General features: G+C 50.4%; 1 protein-coding gene across 1 annotated transcript; it reads right to left on the bottom strand.

Moving 5' to 3' along the window:
• Positions 1-92: 92 nt before the first annotated feature.
• PCSK7 (proprotein convertase subtilisin/kexin type 7) lies at positions 93-26868 on the bottom strand. Its single transcript, XM_016204734.2, has 17 exons — positions 26739-26868; positions 25519-25638; positions 24578-25057; positions 23527-23661; positions 22754-22919; positions 21551-21641; positions 20596-20650; positions 19704-19842; positions 18821-18921; positions 16137-16304; positions 15555-15662; positions 15000-15102; positions 3424-3580; positions 2789-2883; positions 1940-2033; positions 1623-1740; positions 93-1359 (listed from the first exon to the last, which is right to left on the bottom strand). The coding sequence occupies exons 3-17, from the start codon at positions 25043-25045 to the stop codon at positions 1075-1077; spliced, it is 2283 nt and encodes a 760-aa protein (XP_016060220.2). The 5' UTR covers positions 25046-25057; positions 25519-25638; positions 26739-26868; the 3' UTR covers positions 93-1074.
• Positions 26869-26886: the final 18 nt, after the last annotated feature.

Below are 26886 nucleotides of genomic sequence, written 5' to 3'. Positions count from 1 at the left end.
CAGTGGGAGAGGAGAGAATCTTGGGACTGATGGGGAGGAGAAGCTACTTGCAACCTGCACTGTCAGAGAAAAGGAGATGAGGAACAGCAGGGTTGTGTGGAAGGATTTTATTTTGGAAAAGCTGTGCAGGAAAAATTCAACAAAAGTTGCTGTGAAAAGAGAAAACCAAATCTTAAGTGTTAAAAAAAAAGTCCAAATCAACCAACCAGCTCACAAGAGGGGAGGAGGCCAAGAATGGAAGGAGAGAGTCAGCCTGCGGTGCAGACAGCTGGCCTCCGGTGGGGAGGCCGTTTCCCTGAGCACTTTTCAGAGGAAGGAGGGTGGTCCAGGGCTGGGCAGCAGTGACTGGCGCCTGTCATAGTCCTGCGCAGGCTCCTGGTGCAGCAGCACAGCCCTGGGCCAGGCCCACCCCCAGCTTTGCAGGAGCTTTGTCCTGACCCTTCAGGAGGAAGGGGGTGATGGTGAGTGGCTGTGTTCATGGCTGGCTCCCAATTAGGGAGAATGGAAGCAACGGCTCATAGCGCCGTGTGCTGGGCTGAGGGCTGGCGGCCATACCAGTACGTCCAAGGTCCACGGCTTAGGCAGGAAGGTAAGGAGAGGAAAAGTCTGCTGCTTTGGGGTCCTGGGTCATTAGAACAGGCATACCTGGGGCCCTTCTCAGCCCGCACCTCTGAGCTCTCTTCCCAGTGACTCCAGTGATGTTTCTGCTGAGAGGCTCCTCTGGCCACACAGGCACGTTCTCAGCCAGGCACAGGCAGACATCACTGGCCTGCCCAGGAGAAGTGAGGATGGAGTCTACCCAGCAAGGGACGCCAGTCCCTTGTCCGAGGCCTCTCACCCAAAGCTGTGGGGTTTGAGGAAGGTCCTGTGGCTGCTCCCACACTGTTCTCTGGCACCACTCCTCTGCCACGCGTGCCTTAGAAAGCCTTGGCCTCCCTGAGCAGTCAGAAGATGCTCCTTAGCCTCTGCGTTGCAGACATGAGCATCAGGAACACCTCTTCCAGCTCCCCGCAGGGGGAGTGGGTGGGTGGGGTGGGAAGAGGAGCCGCCCCAGCTAGGTCTGTGAGGCCGGGGTCAGCAGACCTGCTCCTCCCTCCGCTGCATGTCTGTGGCCAGGGGACCATCGGTGGTGGGAGGGCCTGCACCCTCCATCTCCACTCCACCTGGATCCTTGCTGTTGCAAAGTGGCGCTGATTCCAGTTCTGTGTCCTCCTCCCTGGCTTTTCGGCTTCTTTGGGGCCAGTGGTAGGGTCGACTCCTACAAACTGGGTGAGAGGCCACATGCCTCTGGCTTAGGTACACTTCTAGCATATAGTAAACAGTCCAGAAGACGGTAAAACAGCCGACCAGCACCAGGGTCTAGGGAAAAGTTCACACCTAAGTTAGGGACAGTTTCCCAAAGCCTGTGGCCTTTCTCAGCCCAGAATGATGAGCTTAGAAAGTCTCTCTCCTACTGGGGACTGCCTCTCCCACCCCAAACCACTCACCTACATACAGAGGAAGTGCTCTCAGAGTCAGCCAGCAGAGGGGCGCCCCCAGTCTTCCCACCTCCTTGTCTATCCCTCCAAGGACTGACTCCCCCAGACACTCCTGCCCCCCAGTATGAGTCCCAGCTCTGGTACCTTGAGGGTGTTAGGGGTGATGGTATAGCCGTCTTCCTCAGGAATTTTGAGCCCAGGAGGGCAGGGCAGAGTGAAGCCCTCATGCAGGTATTTCCCACTCATGGCATCTTCTATTAGTCTGTGGTGAACAAGAGACAGGGTTGCCCGGCTGAACTTGGAACCATCTGCCCTCCCCACCCTCCCCTCTTAGAGCTGAAAGGAGAGAGGCCCCACAACAAAAAGGGGAGGGTGCACGAAGGTTCCCAGGGGGGTGGAGCGCCCGAGTGGCCTCTCCCTATCCCCATGAGTTGCCTTCCCTGACACGTGTCTATACCTACCTCTGTCTGTCTCTGATGTCCACCGGACTCCACGCAGAGCCATACAGGATCAGCTGCCACTGCCGGAGGGTGCCAGCCTGCACCGGCTCATCTCCTAGGGCAGCAAGTGAGGCAGGCCATGAGCCCCTGCTTTTCTGTTGGCCACATGGATAGCAGAGACCCTCCCTGTCCCGCCACGTAAAGGGACTTGGCCACAGGAGCTGTCTCCCTGTGTCCCGCTGAGCCTGGGGTTCCGTAGACCTGCTTCACAGGGTCCCCTTGGGATGGAAGGGGGGTTGAAAGGTGGGACACTGAACCAGAGAAGTTTTGCCTTTCTTTCATGTTTTGAGGTTTTAGCTGGGATTTTGCTTGGGGGAAAAAGTCCTCCTACTAAATCAAAGGGTTGAAAACCACCTGTCTAGTGAAGACCTAACTGGACTGGAAGGTGAGGGTGAGGGTGGGTCCAGTCTCCTGTCCCCTCACTGAAATCCGGTTACTCACAAATCACTTCAGACATCTAGGCGGGCTTGTTTTTCCAAAACAATGGTGAAAATTAGCCCTGCCCTTACCTGCCTACCAGGGCTGGCCAAAGGGTGGCTGTATGTGAAAGGACTTGGAATGTGGTTGAGTTTTTGTTGCCACCTTGAGGAAAAGTAGGCCAGTCAAGCTCAGGAACATGAGAGGCAGCACAAATGAACACTTTAGATACAATGCCCACTTTTTGGACGGGGCTTGCTTCTTGGTCTACCCAGTTGGTCCAATGGCAACCCCATGTATTCCACATGGACAGTTTCTGTGGAGACTCAGATCCAGAGGGAGCAGATGGCAACCACAAAAGGCAGGGCCCGATGGGAGGGTGTGTAGGCTCACCTACATCCCTGACAACGAGTCTGTAGGACCCTCTCGCCCTTTCCCCCCAGCACCGCACAGTGGAGAAGGTCCAGTCGTCGAAGCCGTTGGGGTCCCTGGGGAAGAGCACAGAAAACCTGGAAGGCATGGAGCAGGGAACGGACCCTGTTGCCAGAAACATCCTTTTCTTACTGTAGCAGCCATGAAAATGGAGCAGCTGTTGCCTGAGTACAGCCATTTGGGGGGATGCCTGAGGGGCCCTCCCGTGCTGTCCCCTGCCCCGGGAGCTCATGGGCCGAGGGCCTTACGTCAGTGTGCTGTGGCGGAAGCAAGGCAGGGCGAGCACAGGCTGGGAGTCTGACAGGTCCAGGTTTAGCGTGACTTTCTCAGGCACTAACTGGCACTGTGACTTGTTCCTCATTTGTAAAAGGGGTTACAAATGCTACTCTGCACTGGCCTTATGAGGATTAGAGAACATATGTGTAAAGTGCTGTGCTTAGCACATTGTGAGCACTTGTGGAAAGCCCATAGCAACTGGCTCCCAGCTGCAAGGTCGCCATGCCATGGTACCTCAGCACAGTGCCAGCATCCAATTCTCTCCCCTTGAAGAGGCCCTTGTTACAGAGAGCTCAGCAGGCACGGGCAGGTATACGTACGAGTCCATGCTGCGGGGGGCGCCGATAAGGGACATCATGCCACTGGGGCAAAAGAGTTTCAGCTCCAAGCTGCCACGTCGCGGGTGAGTGATGGAGACTGTCACTGCCACATGCTCCAGGGTCCTCAGCCCCGACACCTCCAGGTCCATCCTGCTGACTGTAGGAGGTCAGGCTGGGCAGCGGGAAACCAGCCCATAAACACTTACACCTACTTCATCCCCACACACACAAAGGCGCGCGCTCACTGAAGCCCCACAGGAACGCCCCGTGTACACAGAGACGTGGAACGCAGTGGCTGCTCTCAGGTACTTTACACTCTAGCTTAGGGTCTAGACGGGGGACAACATATACCGAAGAAACAATATAAGAACCAAATGGGGAACCTCAACCATTCATTCATCCAAAAAATAATTTACCGGGTACCTCCTACAGTTCAGGCCTGTACCAGGTGCCGGGAATATAAAGATAATTTGGACCTGCTCTCTGCCCTCCACTGCAAGTGGGAGATGCTACGGCATGAGGTGTACATAACTGACACCAGCATTGAGATGGGTCCGACAGGCTTAGGCACTAGCAGCGAGCACTCTATAGGGTATTCTAGAAGGGGAAAAGGCATTTACAAGGGCAGAGGGGAAATGAACAAGTTTCAAACAGAATTAAACAAAACTACTTAAGTGAATAAACTTCAAGGAAATTATGCTGAATAAAAAAGTCAAAAATCGGCCCTGGCCGGTTTGGCTCAGTGGTGAGAGCACTGGCCTGCGGACTGAAGGGTCTCGGGTTCAATTCCGGCCAAGGGCACGTACCTCGGCTGCAGGCTCGATCCCCAGCCCTGGTCAGGGCGTGTGTGGGAGGCAACCAATCGATGTTTCTCTCTCTCTCTCCCCTTCCACTCTCTCTGGAAAGCAAAGGAAAAATCCTCAGGTGAGGATTAAAAAAAAGCCAAAATCAAAAGGATACATCATACATGATTTCATTTATGTAATATTCACACGTAACAACTGTAGAGATGGAGGCCAGGCTTTAAGGATGGGTCAGAGGGGATGGTGTGGCCATACAGGTGACACGAAGGAGCACTGTGGGGATAGTGCCATCTGCATCTTGGCTGTGGCAGTGGTTATACAAAGCAACACATGTGGTAAAACTGCACACGCACACACACAGACACACCCACACGCAAGTGCATGTCTAAGTGGTGAAATCCAAATAAGCTCTCTGGATTGTACCAATGTCGTTTTCTTGGTTTTGATATTGTACTATAATTATTTAAGACATTAACATAAGGAGAAGGGTACCGGGAACTTCCCTGAACATTTCTTTGCAACCTGCTGTGAATCTAAAACTATTTCAAAATAAAAGCTCTTAAAAAAACACAAGCTACTGAAGTAGAAGACTTAATTGGGGAATATTAAGAAATCAGGTTGAAATGAGAAAGAATCCTTTCTATAGCACCATTTCCCCCATTAATTCATTCTAACAGGCGAGGCAGAGCAGCATCTCTATTTTACAGATGAAGAACCTCAGAGAGGCGCTGAAAGCTGGGGCGGGGGAACCTGGGATGAAATGGGCTTTCAAAGTTTACTTTAAACAAGCAAGCAAGAGCCATTATAGATTACTGAACAAGGATGGAACTTTTTCCCAAAAAACTGCTTAAGGAAGGTTACTCTTCACAGCTCTGGGTAGGATGGAGTAGGAAGAAGCAGGCAACAGCCCAGCTAAAATGCGACCGCCTTATTCTAGGGCTGAGGCCGTGCGAGCACTGATAGCTACGATTGAAGATGAAAGAGGAAAGGAAAGGCATGAGCCTTTTGGGGACACCACTTTCTGTCCTTCCCAACCCCGGGTCTACCGGCCTGCTGCTCAACCCCCCTCACTGCATTCACAGAAGTGCAACCCCAGTATACACGAAAACTCTGGTATGCATGGGGACTATTTGATGTCATAACTTATATTTCTTTACCACCTCAGCTCCACAGACCTTTCTCTGTCCCATGTCAGCAAACCTTCCCATGAGCAGACCCTGGCCCTTGTCATGATCTGGGACTCCCTCACTTCTGGATGCTTTAGCAACTTTCATAGTGCCTTTTATTACAGAAGCAACACAAATTAATTGAAGACAAATTAGAAAAGTAGTTGAGCAAAAATGAAAACAAAGAAGGTCCCAAAACTCTTGATAACATGTTGGGAAATACCCATCTAGATGTGTGTGTGTGTGCGTGAGTACATGGGTGTATTTTCTTCAGTTTCATCTGTAAACCCTTCAAAGCCAATGTCCCACCCTCTCTGAAAACAACATCCTGTCCCTCCACCCTGCCCACTCCCTCCCTGACCTCTCCTGTCCCTCCACCCTGCCCACTCCCTCCCTGACCTCTCCTGTCCCTCCACCTTGCCCACTTCCTCCCTGACCTCTCTTGTCCCTCCACCTTGCCCACTCCCTCCCTGACCTCTCCTGTCCCTCCACCCTGCCCATTCCCTCCCTGACCTCTCCTGTCCCTCCACCCTGCCCACTCCCTCCCTGACCTCTCCTGCCCCTCCACCCTGCCCACTCCCTCCCTGACCTCTCCTGCCCCTCCACCCTGCCCACTCCCTCCCTGACCTCGCCTTTCCCTCCACCTTGCCCACTCCCTCCTGGACCCTTTCATTTTCTTGCTCTTCAAGAAATCTGTCGAGCTCCCCCTTCCTAACCAGCTGATCCCAGCTCACTCTCAGACACACTCGTGTACACTCTCAAGCTCCCTCTGCTTTCTTTTCCTTTCACAGTGATCAGCCCAATTATTCATTTTCTTGGCTAGATCTTGCTTATGTCTTTCCTACAACCAATGAAGAACAAAACAAACCCTTTCTCAGCTCTTCACCTACTTCCTCCGAGTGTTAAGGGCTTGGACTCTGGAGCTGTCCAGCCTGGGTTTAAATCTCAGCTCTGCCATTTACTATGAGAACTGCATTAGTTTCTTTAGCTGTAAAACGGGGGTAGTAACAGTACCTACTTCATACAGTTCATAAATTAGTTAATATACATAAAGTAAAAGTGTTAAGATTACATAAGTATCATATTTCCTTTTCTTTGCTGTTAAACTTCTTGAAAGAGATATCTGTATTCACTATCCCTACTTACCCTTCCATTCATCCTTACCATTTTTTTTTCTATCAAAACAATGTACATGGTTTTAAAAGTAAACTGGTTCTTTGAGAAATTTGAATATATTTAAATGTACCCACTGTGGTCTAGCCTCCACTGTTTCTGCTAATAAGTCAGTGGATATTTTATTGGGCTTCCCTGGTAAGTAAGGAGTCATTTTCCCCTGGCTGCTTTCAAGATTTTCTCCTTGTCTTTGACTTTCAGCATTTTTACAATGATGTGTCTGTGGATCTCTTTACATTTATCTGACTTGGAATTCAGTTAGAGAGTCCTGGATGTGAAGGTGATGTTCTTTAGTAAATCTGGGGAGTTTTCAGCCATTATTTCTTTGGCTCTCTTTCTGTTCCTCTTTGTCCTTTCTTTCTGGTACTCCCATTACATGTATATTGGTTCACTTAGTGATGCCCAACATTTCTCTAAGACTCTCTTCATTTTCTTCATTCTTTTCTCTCTGTTCTTCAGCTTGCATATCTATCAATCTATCTTAAAGTTTGCTAAGTCTTATTCTGCCAATTCACATCTACCGTTGAGTCCCTCTAGTGAATGTTTTAATAATACTCTTGAACTTCAGAACATCTATTTTGTTCATTTTTTTTTTCAATCCTGAGGATACTTTTTCCATTCATTTTTTAGAGAGAGGGGAGGGAGCGAGGGAGGGAGAAAGGGAGGGAGAGAGAAAAAAAGACACATAGATGTGAGAGACATATTGATTGGCTGCCTTCTGCATGCACCAGGATCAGGGCTGGGGATCTAGCCCGCAACCAAGGTACATGCCCTTGACCGGGAATCAAATCAGTGACCCTTTGGTTCACTGATGCTCTAACTACTGAGCCAAACTGTTTGGTTCAGGGCTGTTGGTTCATTTTTTTAAAATACATTTTTTTATTGATTTCAGAGAGAGGAAGGAGAGGGGGAGAGAGAGAGAAACATCCGTGATGAGGGAGTCACTCATCAGCTGCCTCCTGCATGCCCCCCTTTGGGGATTGAGCCCGAAACCTGGGCATGTGCCCTAACTGGGAATTGAACCGCAATCTCCTGGATCTCAGGTCCATGCTCAACTGCTGAGCCACGCTGGCCAGGCTATTTGGTTAATTTTTAATAATTTCTATCTTTTTATTGACATTTTCTATTTGATGCAACATTATCATCAAATCTTTCTTTCTTTTTTTTTTTTTTGGTTAATCCTCACCCAAGGATATTTTTTCCATTGATTTTTAGAGTGGAAGAGGGTGAGGGGGGATGGGGGACAGAGAGAGACATCAATTATGAGAGAGGCACATCAATTGGCTGCCTCCTGCACGCGCCCCAACCAGGGCCGGGGATTGAGCCTGCAACCGAGGTACATGTCCTTGACCAGGAATCAAACTCTCAACCCTTCTGTGTGTAGGCCAATACTCTAACCACTGAACCAAACCAGCCAGGGCTCAAATATTTATTTCTTTAATCATGGTTCCTTTCATTTCTCTTTTACATGTTTATAATGGTTACTTTAAAGTCTTTTTCTGATAAATGCAAGATCTGGTCACTCTCAAAGGCAGTGCTGTCAACCAAGAGTCCTATAATCCAGCAAAACTATCCTTCAAAGACGAAAGCAAAATAGACACTTCTGGATAAACAAGGACTGAGAGAACTTGTTGCCAGCAAACCTATCTTAAATAAGAAATACTAAACAAAGTTCTTTAGGCTGAAAGGAAATGATCCCAGATAGTAATTCAATCCAAAAAAATGAAAACACCAGTAACTGTAATTGTGTCGTAGAAGACAATTTAAATGAATAGTATCTCCTTCTCTTAACTAATTTAAAAAACAATTACACACAATAACATGTATACAATGCATATAGAAATGTGCTATATTTGCAATAACAGCACACAAAAGGTGAGTGGGAGCAAGGTTGTACCGGGCTAAGAAAATGGCTATAGATGGTAAAGTAGTTGTGACAGTGTATTACTGGGTTTGTAACAACAGATGTAATATTTTTAACAACACACAAAAAAAGTGGGTAAAGGAAATAGAGCTATATGGGAATAACATTTCTGTATCTCTGGAATTAGGCTGGCACAAATCTGAAGCTGGTTCTGCTTTGCAATGTACATATTAAACCTAGAGTAACTACTGGGCCTGGGAAGAGTAAACTGGTTCTGGAGTGCTTATGATATAAAAGAGCTCCTACCCTGCTCCTCACCACCTTTGTCATCCACTCCCGAGTAGCAAATACTTTTTATTGCTTTTAGTTGTTTTCCTCTGGGATCTACCTTCATGTTTCTAAGTAATAAGCATGTATGGCTATTTCATGGTATATCAATAAAGGCATTATTTATCTGCTTTCGATTACAGCAAATAAAGATTCAACACCAAGCCCACGTTTTCTCCCCACCTGCCTGCTCCTCTGCCTTCTCAAAATAGTTACATCAAACTTTTGATTAGATCAATATTTTGTTTACCACACAATGACCTTATAAATATGTGGAATTTAGTCAAGTAGTATACAACGATTATATTTCATTTCCTCAACAGTTCTCTGTCTTGCCCTCTAGAACTAATAATTGCCCTGTTTTTTAGTGTACTTAAATTCATGTCCCTATTGCTTCTTGGCAAACGGCACAAAAGAACCACTTGTCTGGATACTATTCTTCAAGTGAACCAGCAAGTCAGGGGCTCCCTCAATGCCATCTTCCCACTGGTGGCTCTCTCTGGAACCTTCTGCCCCATTTCTACCTGCTGCACTGCTGTTGGACTAGGACCGTCCTTTACCTCCCACCTGGGCTTCACTTCCTCTCTGTGCCCTCCCCCTTCCTCTCCACCCCTTCCCTCCCTCCTTGCTTTTCTTTCTTTCTATCGTTTTCTTCTCTGGGATTCCTAGTCACTGCAGGGGAGCACATCTTCTAGCAGTTTTCAGACAAATGGAGCATGGGAAAGACTTGCACCTTTGAAAACATCCTTATTCTACCTTCCCATATGATTATTAGTTAGGCTGGGTTTTATCGACTGAAAAAATTTTCTTCAGAATTTGGGAGGGTTTTGGAGCACTTTTTCAAATGGCCAGTGATCCTTATTATCTTCAAAAGCCAGTGGGAAACTCTAACCATGGGTGGAGCTTTTCAACTGGTTGGCTTCCTTAAAGTTACTGCGCTGGGACAGGACTGTTTCACGGAGGGGCCCACATATCAGTATCTACATGTCTTTTGATGAGGGATCATTCCATTTTTCCAGAGAGGAATCTTCCTCTCCTGCTAGTGCTTTGGGGTCTGACCAGCTGCTTGGTGGGAAGGGTCTCCCTCTCTCGGTACACTCCCAGTCTTGCACTTTCTGCTGTACCTGGGTCCCTGGCTCTGGAGAATAAACTTCCCAACACTTGGCCGGTTAAGGATGGGAGAAGGTCCTTGGAAGTCTTCCTCTTAACTGATCCCTGTTTTTAGTGTCATACCTCATCTCTGTCCTCTGTAGTACACGGGGCCTCCAAGTCCTTCCTGTGTCTTTGGGGTTCTGTGGCGTGAATGGGCTTGTTTCTTAGCATGCCCCTTGCAGGTATTTACTATGCGATTTTCTTAGCCCTGTTCACTTCTCCATTCATTTCCATCTTCCAAAGATGTGATGAAATATCTCACTTGCTGTGGTCTCCTCTCTCATTCTCTTTGTCCTTGCGCTTATACCCTTTTATTTCTTTGTTCTTATTTTGGTGAGGTTTTGGGAGAAAGCAGAGATAAAAGCATGTGTTCAATGTGCCATCTTTAACCAGAAATCTTCTGCCCCATTAGTTATCCAACCAGTGGCAATCTAGCTTTTCCCATATGAGTAACCTGAGACGGTGCATCTCAACGTCCTCATGGCCTCTTCAAAAACCCAGGGACACCTTCAGCCCTGTCTACTTTCCCTCTCACTGTCACTGTCCTATGCTGCTATCCTCCTGACCTTTCTCCTACTCAGGCCATCTCTTTTCAGATGTTTTCTCAGAGACTCCTTTCCTCTGTCCACTCCTTTAATGTTGACTGTGTCCGGGGTCCTCTTTTATCTTTCGTCTAGCCACCAGCCCTGGTAAACTCATTTCCCCAGACTTTTTTCTTCCATTTTTATGCTGGTGACTCCCAAACCATCACCTCCAGTCTAGACCTTCAAACTCATTTATCCAACTGTTTCCTGAATATAACCTTTAGGTGATGCACAGGAGCCTAAAACACAGAACCAAAATTCTCTTTCTGCTTTTCACACTGTCACCTGTCCCCAGGTCTGTTCTTGCTCTTGGATTCTTAATGTCATTTGCTGGCATCACCACCTAACCAGTTGCCTAAGCTAAGCCCTTGTTAATATTTTTATATACTAAAAAATATACAAAACATTTATTTATGTAAACATATACATTTACATATAAATTTTTATTTTAGGAGATTTCAAACATATATAAAAGTAGAGAGAACAGGTTTTCTCAACACCTAAGTTTATTATGACCACATGGCCAATCTCATTCATGGTGACACCCACTTCCTTCCCAGATTCCATAACGGACTCCCCAGGCATCATGTTACCTCATCAGTACAGGGTGAGTACTTGTCTCTAAAAGGTTAAGGCCTTGGAAGTCTCGCTGACTGTTCTCTCTTACTGCGAACACTGACTGACGACAATTGGTCTTGAGGGCTCCCCACAATGGGGCACACGGGCCACTGGCCCTCATAGATCTCCTGCTCTCACACCCCACGTTGCGGCTAGACCACACGACCTGGTTCCCTGAAGATCCCATCAGCTCTCTGCACATGTTGCCCTGCCACCTGGAAGTCCCTTTCATCCCCTCTTCCCCTGGCTGGTTTATATGGTGGCAGGAGGAGCCTCTCCCTGACGCTGTGTCACTTCTACTGCAGTGCTTACAACACTGCACTCTACCTGGACAGCAGCTGTCTCCCTTCCAGGCTGGGAGCTCTTTGAGGGGAGAAAACATGTCTTAGCTCTGAATCACTAAAACTTAATACAGTGCCTGGGAAGAGGTAAGTCTCACTTATTTGTAGAATGAGTGAATCAATTGAGGGATATTTCAGGGAAATAAATGAAAGATTAAATAGCAGGGGAAAGGATAGGGGAAGACTGGGGAGGAGCAAAGGACACAGAGGGATTGAAAACTCCAGAGTTTCCAGTTTGGGAGTCCAGGGAACAGTAATAGCAGGGACAGAAATGGGAGAAACTTGAAAAGCAAGCTGGCTTTCGAGAGGTGATAATGAAATCTGAAATTTCGTCCATGCTACTGTAATGTACTGGTGGACTAGCCAACATCACACAGTGATTTAGGAATAGAAAGATGAAGGGAAATATTCATGGCAGAACTGGAGGAGAGCACTGACATGACAGAGGGGCGCATGGAAAGTAAATGGCAGCATTATGGAATGAACTGGGATCCAGAAGGAGCCCTGAGAGCGCCTGTCTGTAAGTGCATGCACAGTGGCATTTCTTACTGGTCTACACAGGGACTGGGTGGCCATGTACATGAAAACACTAGATTAAATGAGTTAATACTCAGAATAGTGCTTGGCACATAAAAAGTACTCAAGTCTTAGCTGATGAGGATCATCTTGTCATTGTAATTTGGCCTTTGGTAAGGGTCTTTTAAAACTCGTACCCTCTGACCAGAAGACCCCTGGCCTTGTGGAGCTTGTGAGAGTCTCTATCTTCCTCCCTGAAGAGGGACCAGGACAAGAGATTTTTATCTAGGACCCATTTGGCAAGAGGTGGTAGCTGAAGTCCTGAGATCAGCTGCTCTGTTGAGGAAGAAAATGTTAGGGGGGGGACAGGAACTGTGGGGTGAGTCCAGGGGCACTTGTGCTGGGAGCAGTGGGGGGGGCAGACAAGAAAGCAAGTACCTCGCCAGAGCTGCTGGGAGAGGCGATGGAGCAAGGAGGTCAAAGGAGCAAGGAGGTCATGGATGCTGGGAGAGGAGAGGCTGCTACAAAGGCCTCGTTAACAGGCTCAAAGCAACAAGGTTGGGAAGGATGAGCTCTGAGCCAGCCCCAGGGTCTGACAGAAGAGGCACATGAGTGATGGAGTAAAGCTTCAGTGGTCGAGAGAGGGTGTGATATAAGCAGCAAATGCTTTAAATAATTCATTTGAAAAGGTTACAGGCTGCAGCGTGGAAGGGACTGTAATGTGTGTCCTGACAGGTTAGCGAGGCTGAGTGAAGGCAGAGGAGAAACAGGGGAGAGTGCAGGCTGAGTGGGGAGGGAGCATGTGAAGTGAAGGAACAGGGCCCCCTGCCTGGGCAGAGGGTCAGCCACACACTCAGATGGCCAGTAAGGATAAAAGGTCAATGCAAGTGGTGTTCAGGAACCTTCTATAAACACACACACTCCCTTGTGCTATAGACAATCCTCACAGACTCCACTCCCCACCTCCTCTCTGGTAGAGAGCTCAGACCCAGAGTGAGGTCTAGGAACCAGGGGCCCCAGTCCCTCTCCCCCGTACCCTCCGGCCAGTGGGGGCGCTAAAAGCCTGTCTTGCTATAAAGCTGCACTGCCCAACACAGTAGCCACTTGCCACACGGGGCTATTTAAATTTAATTATGATACAATAAAATTTTAGTTCTTCAGTCATTCTAGCCACATTTCAAGTGTTTAACAGCCTCCTATAGCCAGAGGCCACTGAACTCAGCAGAGAGAGAACATCCCATCCCTGCGGCAGTCCTAGTAGACACTGCTGCTCGTCTTCCTGGCGCTTCCCTCCTCTCCTACCTCAGCTCCTCCACCTCACAGAAAGTTTCCTCTGCAGCCCTCCCAAGGAGCCACCCAGGTCTTGGTGGACAGACTACAGTTTGGTTCCAAGGAAGAGGTTTCCTGACTGTCTCAGGACTGAGTTGCTCAACACTCCACTAACTGTATATACTTCCTTCAGCCTCTAAGGACACAGACACATGAACTTGTGCCTTCTGCTTGGTCCGCTCAGGGTTACGAGCGTTCCCACAGAGGGATGGCACCTTTGCTGAGCTCAGACATTAGCCAAGTCCTGCTTGTGGACCTCCAAACAAATGGCAGGCTCTGCATGCCGAACGTTCAGGGTCTCCACTGCTCCTGGCTTCACCCTCTCTCCACGACCTTCCCAGTCTCCTCCGCCCAGGACAGTCTATTCTTTCTTGGGCTTTCTAGTGACAAACATGCAGTTGCCAGGAGCCTCTATACCTAGGGGAGTTTGTCAGACATGTTGGGGCAACAGCCCTGGGAGGTGGGAAGCAGAGGATGACAAAGCTGGGAAGGACCCAACCCTCTTCTAAGTCAACCCCTCATTTGACAGATGTGACTGTGGGTTACTGTGTTGCCTAAGTGACAGGACGCAGTCCTGGAGGGTCGAGGATGAAAGTTAAAAGGCACACCATCTCCAGACACTAGAGTTTCCAAGACAAGCCTGGGGGTTCCGCCTGATCTGCATTCCTGGGGCTGTTCCTGAACTTCTCTGCCTTGGCTGATGCTTTGTGCCCTTTCCGAGATACCATCTTTTTTACAAAAAATGCAACGAACGACACCCATGGATTTCCTTCCACCTAAAGGGCAACTGGGCAAGCACTGGATGTGGTCAGGGAGAGACAATGACTCCAGGGACACCGCCACCCGGGGAAGCTGCCTCTGACCCTTCTTTCCAAGCTCCCTTCTTGGGCCATCCCTCCTCTTGTGGTTGCTCTGGTTTTGATCACTTCTTACGAGGGAGGGAAAAGTGAGGATGGAGTTCTAGTTTGGGCACAGAACAACTTCACAAAAAATAGCGAATAACTGCCAAAATTTCTCAAGGGAAACGAAAGTCCCCCAAGGAGCTGGAGGTGGGGAAACACCACATGGGAACTCAGGGAAAACTGCAGACAGATGGTCCTCCAGCACAAGTTTCCCAGTCCAGCGTCCCTCTTTTCTGGGAAGGTGCCCAACCACTGTGCTCAACACCAAACCCCTGTCTCTCACTTACAGACCTCAGATAGCCCTGGTGACCCTGGGTGAGATGGAGGCAGGTCAGATGGGCAGCTACATCCTGGGGAGACACCCACGTTCTCCTCTGTCTGACCCCCAGCAGGCCCCATGTGACTCTCTGCATTAGCCAAGGTTGAGAATCAAAGGAAGAAATCCCCAACTCCTTTACTTTGTCTGGCAAGCTCTCAGCTTAGAATTCAAATGGACATCTTTCAACTCGTGCCTAGTCTCCCCAAGTCCCAACCCCACTTCCCCACCAGCCTTTCTAATCAGTTGCTCAGCAGCTCCTTTCCATGACTAGTAGCTCGGGAGAAAGGTCTGTTTAAACAGCCAGGGGGCCAGCCAACTCAGAAGCAGCAACATGTCCTAAAATGGTCACAGAAAACTCCACAGGTTTGGCTGAAGCTCAGCTCTTAAAGGAAGGGGGCAGGACCCAGGGAGGGTGAGATCCCCACTACCCGCCCCAAATCTCAAGCCCAAGATTACGTACCCCCTTTCTGTGGACTACTTACCATTCCACAGTACCTCCAGGGAGTGGGGGGACAGTGGGATAGCCTTGTTCTCTTTCAACATGGGGCTAGCGTAGGAAGCTAAGTAAGGGACAGATGTCCAGATCTGTTAAAGGAAACGGGTGGTGGTGGGTGAACAAAGACTGGCCCAACTCTCTCACTAACTCGGTCCTTAGGGCCCAGGTCTTTGTATTTTTCCTTTCCTCACCACCTTCTTTCATTCCTGAGGCTCCTGCTCACACCAGGGAGTGTTCCCTCTGGCACCAAATCAAGGAGCCGGAGGCAATGGCTGTGTCCAGGGTGGAAGATGAGAGCCAGAGCCCCTGAGAGTTCCAAGGTACACTCAGGTCCCATTTACTCCCTACAAATGGTTTGGAAACTTCAATTAAAGTGCTGAGCCTGCTTCCTCATTGGTAAAATGGGTATCAGCTGGGATGAGGATAAATGAATGAATGAAATTTATTAAGCACTTACAACATGCTAGGCAATGGTCTAGGCATTTAGCCCCCTCCCTTGGTCCCTCCATGCAGGCTCCCTGCCCTGCCAACACATGTTCACCTTGGCTGCATTGACGAGTCTCCAAGCATTGAGCAGGCCAAATCCATGCTGGTGGCTGTGGCTGAAGCCTGCCTCATTGGTGACCCAATCCGCACGGAGATCCTTGTACTGAGAGGGCAGAGGTCCTGATTAGTCTCTTGAGTTTCCAAAGTAAACTCAACAACCTAACTCTGGCTTTCCTGTTCACCCTGCTGGCTGATCCAATCCACACTCTCCCCACTAAGGCCACTGGGAATGGGTTCCCCAAGGAATGCTGGGAGGAAAGGTCAAAGCTCCATGATGTCACCACCCAATGGCCTGCTTCCAGAGAAGGAGCCAGGAGTCAAGCTCCAGAGAGGAAGCCCAGCCAGAGCTCTCCTTTGCAGGTACAACGGCATCATCAGAATAGTTATGAATGAGTTGAGGTCTCTGGTCTTAATGAGGTCCCCACACCTGTTCTATACACATGCAACTCTGAAAGAGATGTGCACCTAACACCTGGAACATTTAGAATCTGAAGCTCCCTGACACCTGTTAAGTCCTTGGAACCAGAACTCTGGGGTAGAATGGGCCAGGACATGTGTCTACCAGGCAGCATCTCACCTGGATGGCTGTGAAGACAATGATGTGCTGGACATCGCGCCACGTGAGGCAGGGCCGCACCTGCAGCATGAGGGCTATCATGCCAGCTGCCAGAGGGGCTGCGGCTGAGGTCCCTGTGTGGCCCTCAGTGCAGCCTGTGCCCTTCTGAAGGTCCCAGTCTGTGGTCACCTGGGACGTGAAATAGGAGGGGCAGTGGGTTAGATACTGTATTCACAGGTGCTGTGAGGGGGCGGTACAGGCTGGTCCTCAGAGCATGTCTCTCAGGTGGGCCCTTCCTTTGTGAGAGCTGAGTCTTTGACCAGAGGGAGGCCCACTAGCCGGTCAGAATGAAGGAGCTCCTCAATCCTTCTGTGCCTCACAAGGAATCTCAGGAGAACAGAGAAAGGCAAATACAACTGAAGGAGGACTTATGAGGGCTGGTAGTGAGGGAAGGAGATAGAGGCATGTGAGAGGCCTACGTGCAGGGGAGTGTCCTGATTCCTGTTGCTCTAATGAGCCATTCCCAAAGTCTCCACCCCAGCCCCCACTCCCAACCCTCCAGACCCCACAACTGTGCCAGATAGAGGAAGTGGGCAGGGAGCTCCTGGGCCCCGGCTGGAGCTGGGACAACGGTGACAGCACCATTCGAGGAAATCCAATTTGGCGGCTCAGCAATAAGGAGCTGCAGTGACAACAGTGCAAACAAAGGGAGTGTGTTACGGGGGGGGGGACTGTCCCCTGCCCATCCTGCGGGCCAGTATGGATCAACGTCTATACTGCCTGGCTGCCCTGGCCTGTGGCAATTGACAGGACAAGCTGCCTCACTGCTCTGGGCCTGATACCTCGGTGTGGTTTCCGGGAGTTCCCCCTTCTCTACTGTGGTTCTGGGAGGGAGGAGAGAGGCTGTGGGGAGGGGGAGAGACGGCATCTGTCTGGTCTCAAGTTCTTTTTATGCTGCTATCGACCCTGGAACTACAAAGAGTTTAACTGAGGAGCCCTAAGTCTTCTCCACTCTGTGGCACTTTGGATCTAGCACACGGTGCCAATATTAAGACCAGAGAATGTTATTCTTCCAACCTTCTCTTCTGGGTCAGAAACCAGGGTCCTAACTTTTGCCAAGAGCTGCCCTTTCTCCACTGTACTCACTGCTTCCCTCCCAGCTGTTACAGCAGCTGCAGGAGATGTGACTTTCACCCAGATGCCGCACACTCCCAGAAGGAAAGGAAGAAACTCTCCCCAGAGGGAGGCCTGCTCTGTGCCAGGGAGCAGACTGCTTGTTTCCTGTTAAGGAAACAGCCTCACAGTCTGGTGTGTAGCTGTGAGTTCTGGGAACCTGCTGGTGATAGCAGGAGCCCCAGGCGCCATTGGGAAGTCCAGGGGAGTGCCCTGGGCAGCCAAAGGGTGGCAGCATGAGCCTCCACACCCTGCCCTCAGGAAGACAGCTTCACCAAGCTGCTCACTGACAGAACTGGCAACAGGAGCGTTCCAAGGCGAAGACATCCCAAAGATGGAAACTTGGCGAAACAAACTCTTTTCACTTCTGGACAAGCTCCAGTTCCGATGGAAGGTGGAGGTGGGGGTGAGAGGTGGAGTTTAGTTAGGACAAAATCCACCCCCCCCCCAGAACAAGACAGAGTCATGCCTGGGAGCCCTGTTGGTTCCTGGGTGGGGCAGGGATGAGCGATTCTGGAGAGTTCTGCCAGGGCGCCAGAGCACAGTATGTTCCTGCTCTTGCCCAGTCTGGCCTGGTGGTGATGGGGGTGCCCTCTGCACCCAGATCCCCGCCTGCTGAGCAAAACCTCTCTTGCTATTGGACTTTACTCCACTCCCTCTTCTATTCTCCCCAGGGCGCGAAGGGGGGCGGCAGGGGTCAACTGGCCCAGAGTCTTGGAACATTGTGTTAACCAGAAGTCATTTACTGGCAGAACAAAATTTCAGATTTGGAAAGGGAATTTGGCCCAGCAGGGGACCAAGCAGCCTAATTCCCAACGGCCCCAGAGAGACCTCCCACCGGCCATCACCACTGGGGAAATCTGACACACCTGGCTGCAGCCCAGTCCTGCCTGCAGCCCTGGCCCACTTCATTCTGTTATGGGCAGCAGGGCCGGGCAGGGAGCTCTGGGAGGATGGCCCAGAGACTTGGCTTGAAGACACTGGGATGAAGCTGAGCCAACCGGGGGCAGGCACTGGACCCTGAATTCTTTAAAAGGTTCCCATAGCTCGCGGAGCTCCACTCCCTTGCTCTCAATCTCATTTGCTGTGGCCCCAATTTTAGTCCAAGGAAAGAGCTCTCTCTTGGGCTGACAGAGACACCCCCTGACTTCTCATCTTGCCTATCCCATAAACACAACCACTAGAGCTCACTCCTGATAATGAACATGACCAGAACTCAGTATTTACATAAGGGCTGAAGTGCAATGGAATGATTTTTTTAAGCCCACAAAAATTAGCCAAAGCCAAAATTCTACCAAAGAAAGACATTTCAAAGAAGTTCTTAAGTCAGCGTGACGCTTAGCAGTTCCTCTAACAATATATAAACCTGCAAGTTAAAATTTTAAAGATAAAAGTCATTTTCACAGATGGTTCGAAGTCCTCAGCTCTGCCCCCTCAGAGGCAGATCTGCTGGGGAGGAGGAAGCTGAGGGCAGGACAGGGAAGCAGGATGATGGGACAGAGGCAGGGAGTGGAGGGCCGCGAGGCACTTACGATGCTCCGGAGCATCTTGTCCCCACCACTGAAGGTGACCGCCAGCATGGACGCACACTCCTCTGCATAGAAAGGCATTCGTCCCTCCTCATCCACAGCACCTGCAACAGAGCAGGGGCCATGGGAGCTGAGATAAAAGCCTGATAGTAGCAGAGTCACCTTTGAGTTACCAGCTGGGAGGTTGTCCTGAGTTTAAAAAATGATTTCAATGGCCCAAGTGCCCCAGAGTGCCTACACTCCTCACCTGAACAGGCTACGTCAATGGGCAGAGGGTATTCTGTGCCCTAGATACCATTCTCCCCATAGGCTTGCTCCCAGGTAGAACTGGGGGAATGCCCCCTGCACCTCCTCATTCACTCACATGCTCACTTTCCTCAGTATTCAGTGTCTCCTGTGAGACACATACCGGGCAAGGAATTCGGACAGTCTAATCTCAAAAAGCCTACACTCAGGGCGGAGATTGGGTAAATAAGTAAGTACACCTGAGATGGGGAATCTGTGGTAGGCAGCACTGATAGAGGGGAGGGAGGCAGGTGGCCCACGGGAAGAGAGGCCGGAACAGAGGCCTAACCAGCTGTACCATCTGTGATATCTCCAGATGCAGGACTGAAAGCATTCCCATGGCACAATACATCCTAAAGAAGTCCCAAGATCCTTCAAAAGCAGGGTGACTCCCTTCTCACTGTCTGGCCCTAAGAGAAGATCCTGCTCATACACTTACATACACAGCACTGGGGCTCCAAGATATAGTCCCTTCTCCATACAGTGACACACACACAAAGACACAGGCCCCTCACCACACAGTGAGTGACACACACATCAAGATACAGTCCCCTCACCACTGAGTCTCACACACACACACACAGAAGCACAAGGGTGCTACCTATGGTGACCGTGTAGATGGAGTTGGCGTAGCCATCGTAGTTGCAGTTGTCATTGTGCTGGCCCCCATTGCCACTGGCTACCACAAAGATGCTCCCAAAGCCCTGACGGCCAGCGACCACCCCGTGTTGCAAGGCAGCCTGAGGAGAAAAATGCCCAGGAATCAGTTAGGAAACTCACAGAAAGACCTCTACCTTCCATACAAATTGCCCTCTCCTCCTCTTCTGGAAAGGAAAAAAGCCCAAAGGCCCCGGGCATGGGAGGAAGAGACTGAAAGATAGACATAAGCCCTGGCCCATCTGGCTCAGCAGTGAGAGCGTTGGCCTGCAAACTGAAGGGTCCCGGGTTCCATTCCAGTCAAGGGCATGTACCTCGGTTGCAGGCTCAATCCCTGGCCCCGGTTGGGGTATGTGTGGAAGGCAACCAATCGATGTGTCTCTCTCACATGGATGTTCCTCTCTCTCTCTTCCTTCCATACTCTCTAAAAAGCAATGGAAAAAATATCCTCAGGTGAGGATAAAAAATAAGTAAAATAGCAAAAAAATAAAAATAGAGGCGGGCACAAGAAGGGGAAGGAGCTGGTAGTTAAGCAACTGTTGTCGGATGTACTCTGCTTATCAGAGCTGGTGGGGTCAGAAATGGGGAGCCAAGCACAAAATCAAAGGGAAGCCATCACAAAGCACTGCTCCATTTCCCTCTCTCAGAACCTGTGACCCCCTCCACCCTCCTGTCCAATTAGCAGTGGTCTTCCAGAAAGGAGGTGGCAGGGCTAGATGGCACAGGCCTGGAACTGAAAAGGGGGTGGGGTGAGAGGGACTGACTTGCAGTATTCTTCTAGAGGTGAATGAAGAGGGTGTTTGGGGTTTCCTAAAGTCTTCCCGTGGTTCAGTTACCTTTCCAAGCTGATGAGGGCCATCCACTGTCTTCCCATCATCATCTGGTCCCCAGCTGTTGAGAAATACCCAGAGGGAAGAGCGGGAAGCCAGTCTGTGGCAGCCCTTCCCCCGCCCATAGTGGGCCATCCCTCTGCCTGGGCTCTTACTCTCCTCCCAAGAGTTCCAGTTCAGGACCCCCATGATTAAAGGACAGAAGGTTCAAAGGTTCAGCCCCCCCACTCCAAAGTGAAAAAGAAAAATATGTGCTAAGGTTCTTTGCTTTGAAAACTTTCCCAACTTAGGACTATTTTAACCTGCTCCTAGAAATCCCTTCTCCAGTCTCAGGTAGAAAACAGAACAAAGTGGTAGACAGGGACTGGGGCCACCCTCTCCTGATCTCGGGATCTACGACTAGGCTTGAGGGAAGAGCACCCAAGGAGGGAGTACTCAACCTGTATCAATTCTCAGGTCTGAGTTCTCTATTCCTTCTCTGAGAGGAAATGTACTGTGGATGTCATGGACTTGAGGGAGGTACTGGATGGGGGAAGAACAGGTGCCATGGGTGCCACGGGGCAGCCCAATCTGTTTCTCTTTAATCCCACCTGACCCCCTGCCATAACCACACCCCAAAACTGCAGGCGTGTTTATGTACGTATGTAGAGCAGAGGGGAGAGATGTTGGGCACTCAGCTCAGCTGTGGGGGGCAAGGAAGTCCACTCTTTCCGAGAGGCCTATGAGTTTATTAAATAGCTGGTGCACTTCTCACGTGGTAACCCGATTACTGGGGTGACATGAGGCTTGAAACTAAGAACCCAGTGGCTGGGGATCTGGAGAAATGAGGGTAATGGACTGACAGGCTGAACCCAAGGAGACCCCTGCTGGAACCTGCCGGGTCAGCTCATTTTGCTGTTTTGTTGAACTAGTCCCAGGTGTCTGAGCCGTTCGCCCTCTCACCAGTTCCTGGCTGTCTCACCTGCAACTGTAGATGTCATTGATCTGATAGTGCTTGTTGAATGCCACGGCCTCCATGCTGTCTGTGAGGGGTCCATCTAGTAACCGGATACCTAGGCAGCAAAGGCCACATTAGCTCCTCAATAATGTGAGTCCCCTTGATGGGGACCGGGTGGTAGGGAGCCATATGTGGACATTTACTTCTCCCTCGAAGTGCTCTTGTGTTTTTTATACCATGTGTATGTACCTGTCCAGAAGTGCTAAATTTTAGACTTTAAGGATCATCAGGTCTGGTGGAAAGAGGTTGTAGGTAGCCAAGTTTCCCTTAATATTTGCATCCTTAATCATGTAAAACACAGGTGCTTCACACACAGAAGGTGCTCAGTAAATGATACTCACTGCCATGAACTATTCCCATGGATGCCTAACTTCACCCTCTAAAATGGGGTGGGCCACACATCCTGGTGACTGCATAGGGACAAAAGGAGCTTTCAGAAGGGATTTGGACCCTGAAGGTTTCTGGCGCCCTCAGTAGCCTCATTTACAGAGGGCTGCTGCCCTCTGCTGGAGTGTAAGAGGAAAACAGCCAATTTATTCAGTCCATGGGTTCCAAGCGTGGGCAGAGCTTCCCCATTCATTCCTTTCACCTTCTGCCTTGATGGACAAAAACCAAAAGGTGAAGGTGCCACAGAACCACCCCCAGCCGAGGCCAGGGCTCTTCAGGCCTCCTGAAAGGATGGAGAGCAGACAGCGACCACCAGAAGGGCCGGGAGCTGGAAAGCTGGGAGACAGGAGAGGAGCCTCCACAGATAAGCGGGGTCAAGGAGGTAGGGCAGATAAGGTGTCTGGTAAACTAAAAATACAAGTATAGCACAGGTAAGTAAAGGAGGTATTGCAATGAGTTGGGTCATTGATGGGGTACAACCAAGATCAGAAAAAGGGAAGAGGAGACAGCAGGTGGGACCTGAGCCTCCATCCTGCATAAAGAGCATTCCTACTTTTGTCTGTTTTTATGGCGGGGGTTGCTGCTAAAAGCATGTCTAAAACACCACTGTACTGAGAAAAACATCAGTGAAATGATTTGTCCCATAGACATTTCTTACAAGCTTACCCTTAGTTCTATGCTGTGTGTGTGGTGGGTAGGACAGACAGTACACAATCAGGGCTGGGGTAGGGAAGGAAGACTCCATCACAGGAGAAACCTAGAGGCTAGAATGAAAGATACCTGCTATGCGGCTCCCATATGCCACTCCCACTGCACAGAAGCTGTTGTTAGGCACAGCAGCAATCTCTCCCGCACATCGAGTGCCATGATGGTTGCCATTCTCCACATCCGGGTGGGGCATGGGGTCAGGGTCATTAGAGTTGAGGTCATAGCTGCCCTCAGGGCTCTGAAACATTGGGAGGGGGTGACATGTGATCACTCACTGGTTATAAGAGGTCAGGTCTTAGAGTTCAGGGAGAAAAGGGAACTGGAGTTTGGGCTTGGAGCCAGGGTAGGCCCATCTCTCTCTGCAAACCACATGGGCTACAAGATATGAGGCAGGACACCAGGGCAAAAGTGAGAAGTGCCACAGTTCTTAGGAAACTTCTTTTCCATTCACTACAGAAATATGTCCAGAAAACTGCTCCATGACTTGGGAAACCTGGGATAAAAACGATTTAGGGCTACCTAAAGGCCAGGCTTTAGAGAGAAGAAAGTGCTCAGAACTTGTGTGGAGAGGGAAGTTGCCTAAAGGCTCTACTCTCTACTCCCCAAGGCAGGGAACTGTGACAGGAACCAGTTAGCATCACCTGGGATTCTCTCCCTTGCTGAGGGTGGAGCCACTCCACATCCTAACTGCCAGTCTGGGATGCTGGCTGGGGAAGGAGAAGATGAACACCATCCCACTCCCAGTCCCTTTTGTTTAGCTCAAGGACCTCTAAGAAAGGGGACAAGCCTGAGGCAATATGGAGGTAAGACATGGGGGTGGGAAGGGTCATTCCAGGGCCACTCACATAGTTGGGTGCGATATCCTGGATGGTGTGTTCCACTCCATCATCCACTACCACCACAGTCACCCCTCGCCCAGTTACGTTGTGTTCCCATACACCTGTCACGTTGATGTCCCTGCCGGGGCTCTGCCTGTTATTCTGCAGGACAGACAGGGTCAGGAACTGTCTCAAAGCCTTGGCAATCCAGTGACAGACAGCATAGCCCACAGAGACACAAGGTATAGCTAGCAACCTCTTTTCATCTTGGCTGCCGTGAAAGAGCCAGACTGAGGTTATGGACCAATAGGTCTAGGTGGGGGCAGAGTTAAGGAGGGACAAGTGAGAGCTTTGCCAAAAACTGGGTCTCCAGGAAAGCTTGGCAGCATTCATGGGCAATAAAGATGAAATGGCAGCTAGGCTCAAGGTTGGATATATACAGTTATTACGCCACATAACGTATATTATGTTAACATTATACAATATAATCTTAGTAGTTAACACTATAAAGTGCTTATTACGTGTCAGGAACACACATGTTAATTCATTTACCCTTACTACCTCTATAAGAGATACTATTAAAATCTCCCATTTATAGAGAAGGAAACTGAGGCACAGAGAAGTTAGGCAGCTTGCTCAAAGGCACATGCTAGTTAAGTGGCAGAGCTAGAATCTGAGCCAAGGCAGCCTGGCCCCGGTACCCATGCCCTAGCCACTGTAGCTCACTGGCTCCCTAGAGGTGAGCACAAGGAAGGTGGAGCCCAAGGAAGAAACATACCACTGAAGCCCAGAGAAATATCTCTTCAGGCAAACTGAAAAGTAACACAGTTGAGAGTTCACTAAAGAATTGGATAGTCCTGGCCAGTAGTTGGTTACAATGTTGTCCTGATACTGGTTAGATCCTTGATCAGGGCACATACAAGAAGGAACCAATGAATGCACAAGTAAGTGAAACAACATATTGATGTCTCTCACTCTCAAATCAATAAGATAAGTAAATAATTTATTAATACTTAAAAAAGAATTGGATATCCAGAACCTATCCATCTGAAGCTGAAAACTGCAGAGCTGGACTTACCAGGTGCCACTGCTGTGGGTACTTGGGGTCATTGAAGTGGACGCTGCGCTTGGCTCGCTTTAGTAGCTTCTGCTCTGCGTGCCAGCGCACACCTTCATGCCTGGCTAACATGGCCTCTGCCTGCTGCCGGATGGCCTCTACCTGCTGGTCCAGCCTGAGTCCAGCTGGCTGGACAAAGAGGTAGTGCCCCTGGAGCTCCCCGATGCGTCCAGCATTCACCAGTCCTGCTGCCTGGGCCAAGGCATCTGCCTTCTGCTCCAGAGTCTCTTCCTCCCCCTTGCCTTCTAGGCTGTCCAGATGCACAGCCCAGCTTAGCCCCCCTGGGGTCTGGGCCTCAGGCCCACCTGTCCCTGGCAGGCCCATGACCCAGGGAACCAGTAAGAAGAGCCCAGCTAATTCCAGCCAGAGACAGGTGGGCAGCCCCAGGGGGGCATCCAAGTGTGGCACTTTCTGCCTCCCCTTCTGCATCAGAGCAGTAGGCTGCAGACAAAGAGAAAGGACATGAGAGATAAGAGCTGATAACTACAGTAATCTGAGAGGGTGACTGAGCTATCAATGTGCAACTGGAAACCCCCAATCTACTCCTTTCAAATGAGGAAACATGTGATCCCCTTTTTATTCAAATTTATTTCTGACCAACAGGGATAAGCATCCAGGTGGAGTGTGGGCCAGTACTACTACCAGTGAGCACCTCCATGGAGCAATGGGCCAATCTCATCTCGCTAGATAATTAAGCAGCATATCCAACTGCTAACAGGCACCATGCTGCTCTTTCCCACTGTTGCCATGAAAAGGGCTCAAAAACCCTATCACTTCCACAGATTACTGGCAGTATCATGACTGTTCTTTAGAAGAGATCCTCCTCCCTTATTTAGAGGGGATGAACATCTTTGCCCAGCTTACTTCTTGGGGTTGACCTCCCAGTGGGGCCCCATTCCCACCTGGACTCTTCGTGAGGTTGAGCTCCTGGTCTGGCTAACCACCTCACAGTCATTTTGTGCAAACAGAGAAGAGGCATCCCTTTCACTGTGGGTTCTGTTGACTCTGAGCAGACTGCGGACCTGTGGACCCCAAGAAAAAAAGAAATGGTATCCTTCCAAACCCAGTGGAGTGAACAGAGGCTCACCATGAACTCCAGGACCTGTAACCAAAGAAACTGGCCAAACATCAACTACCATTTCCAAGGACCTCAAATAAGTCATAAACTGGAACGGAACTGGGACAGGAAGGCCAGATCAGTACAAACCCAGGAGCTCCGCTTCTTGTCCTAACCGTCAGACCACCTCTTTTCTTTTTCCCCAGAGGCCTAGAAGAGGGCCTGAGGTGTTGCCAAAAACTCCCCTTCAGAAAGTAGGTAGCGCCCTGGCCAGTGTGGTTGGGCGTCACCCTGCACACTGAGAGTTCGCTGGTTCGATTCCCCGTCAGGGCCCAGGTTTCCAGCTCAAACCCCAGTAGGAGGCGTGCAGAAGATAGCAGATCAGTGTTTCTCACCCTCTTTCTCAATAAAAACATTAAAAAAAAAAAAAGGTAGCACTGCTTCGTAGAAGTCCAGGTGGTAGCTAACTTCTTGATTTCCGCACCAGGGACGGTGAGAGTAGGCAGGAGGCAGGGGAATGGGGAAAGCCCGAGAAGGCAAACGGAGCGGAACAGGCGCAAAGGGCCGGGGGCAGCCGGAAGCGGGAAGGGCCGCCGGCTCCGACGCGGGGCTCGGGCTTCACCGCGCGCCGCCCGAGGTTTGACAGAAGGGCCCGATCAGAGCTCAGCGGTGGGCCCCCTGGGGACGGGGACAAGCAACTGGGGGCAGAGCGCGTGCGTACCTCCCGGCGGCCGGGCTCCTTCAGAAGCTCCTGCTCCCTGCGGGAGCGGCCCTGCGGAGGGCTCAGCACCCACACGCTCCCAAGTGGATCTGACTCAGAACATCACAGGAAAATGGGGGTTTTACAAAGTCCCCCTGGAAAGGGAGCAGGGGCCGCGCGCCGCCTACCGCTGCCCTCCGGAGTTCCGCGCTCCACACCCCCTTCTCCCCGCGTCTCGGGCCCAGGCGCGCTCCCTCTCAGAGTCCTCCCCGGCCTCCCGCGGCCCTGGCGGCCCCGCGACGCTCAGGTGCCTGCCGCGCGGACAAGTGAAACAAAGCCCGGCTTGTTAGCCGACAGTGACCCACCCAGGCAGGCTCCTCGTCTCGGCGGGTTCCGCGGCGCCGGGCAGGGCGGCTGGCCGCCGCTTCCTCTCCCGCCCTCCAGAGGAGCTGCTCACCCGGGCTTCGCCGGGAGCCGTCACCCCCCGAGGCACACCTTCACCTCACTCGGCGC

Source organism: Miniopterus natalensis, chromosome 11 (genome assembly GCF_054644295.1).
Source record: "Miniopterus natalensis isolate mMinNat1 chromosome 11, mMinNat1.hap1, whole genome shotgun sequence".
Classification (NCBI taxonomy): domain Eukaryota; kingdom Metazoa; phylum Chordata; class Mammalia; order Chiroptera; family Miniopteridae; genus Miniopterus; species Miniopterus natalensis.
The sequence above is the reverse complement of the archived record's forward strand: the minus strand, read 5'-3'. Positions and strand labels throughout refer to the sequence as shown.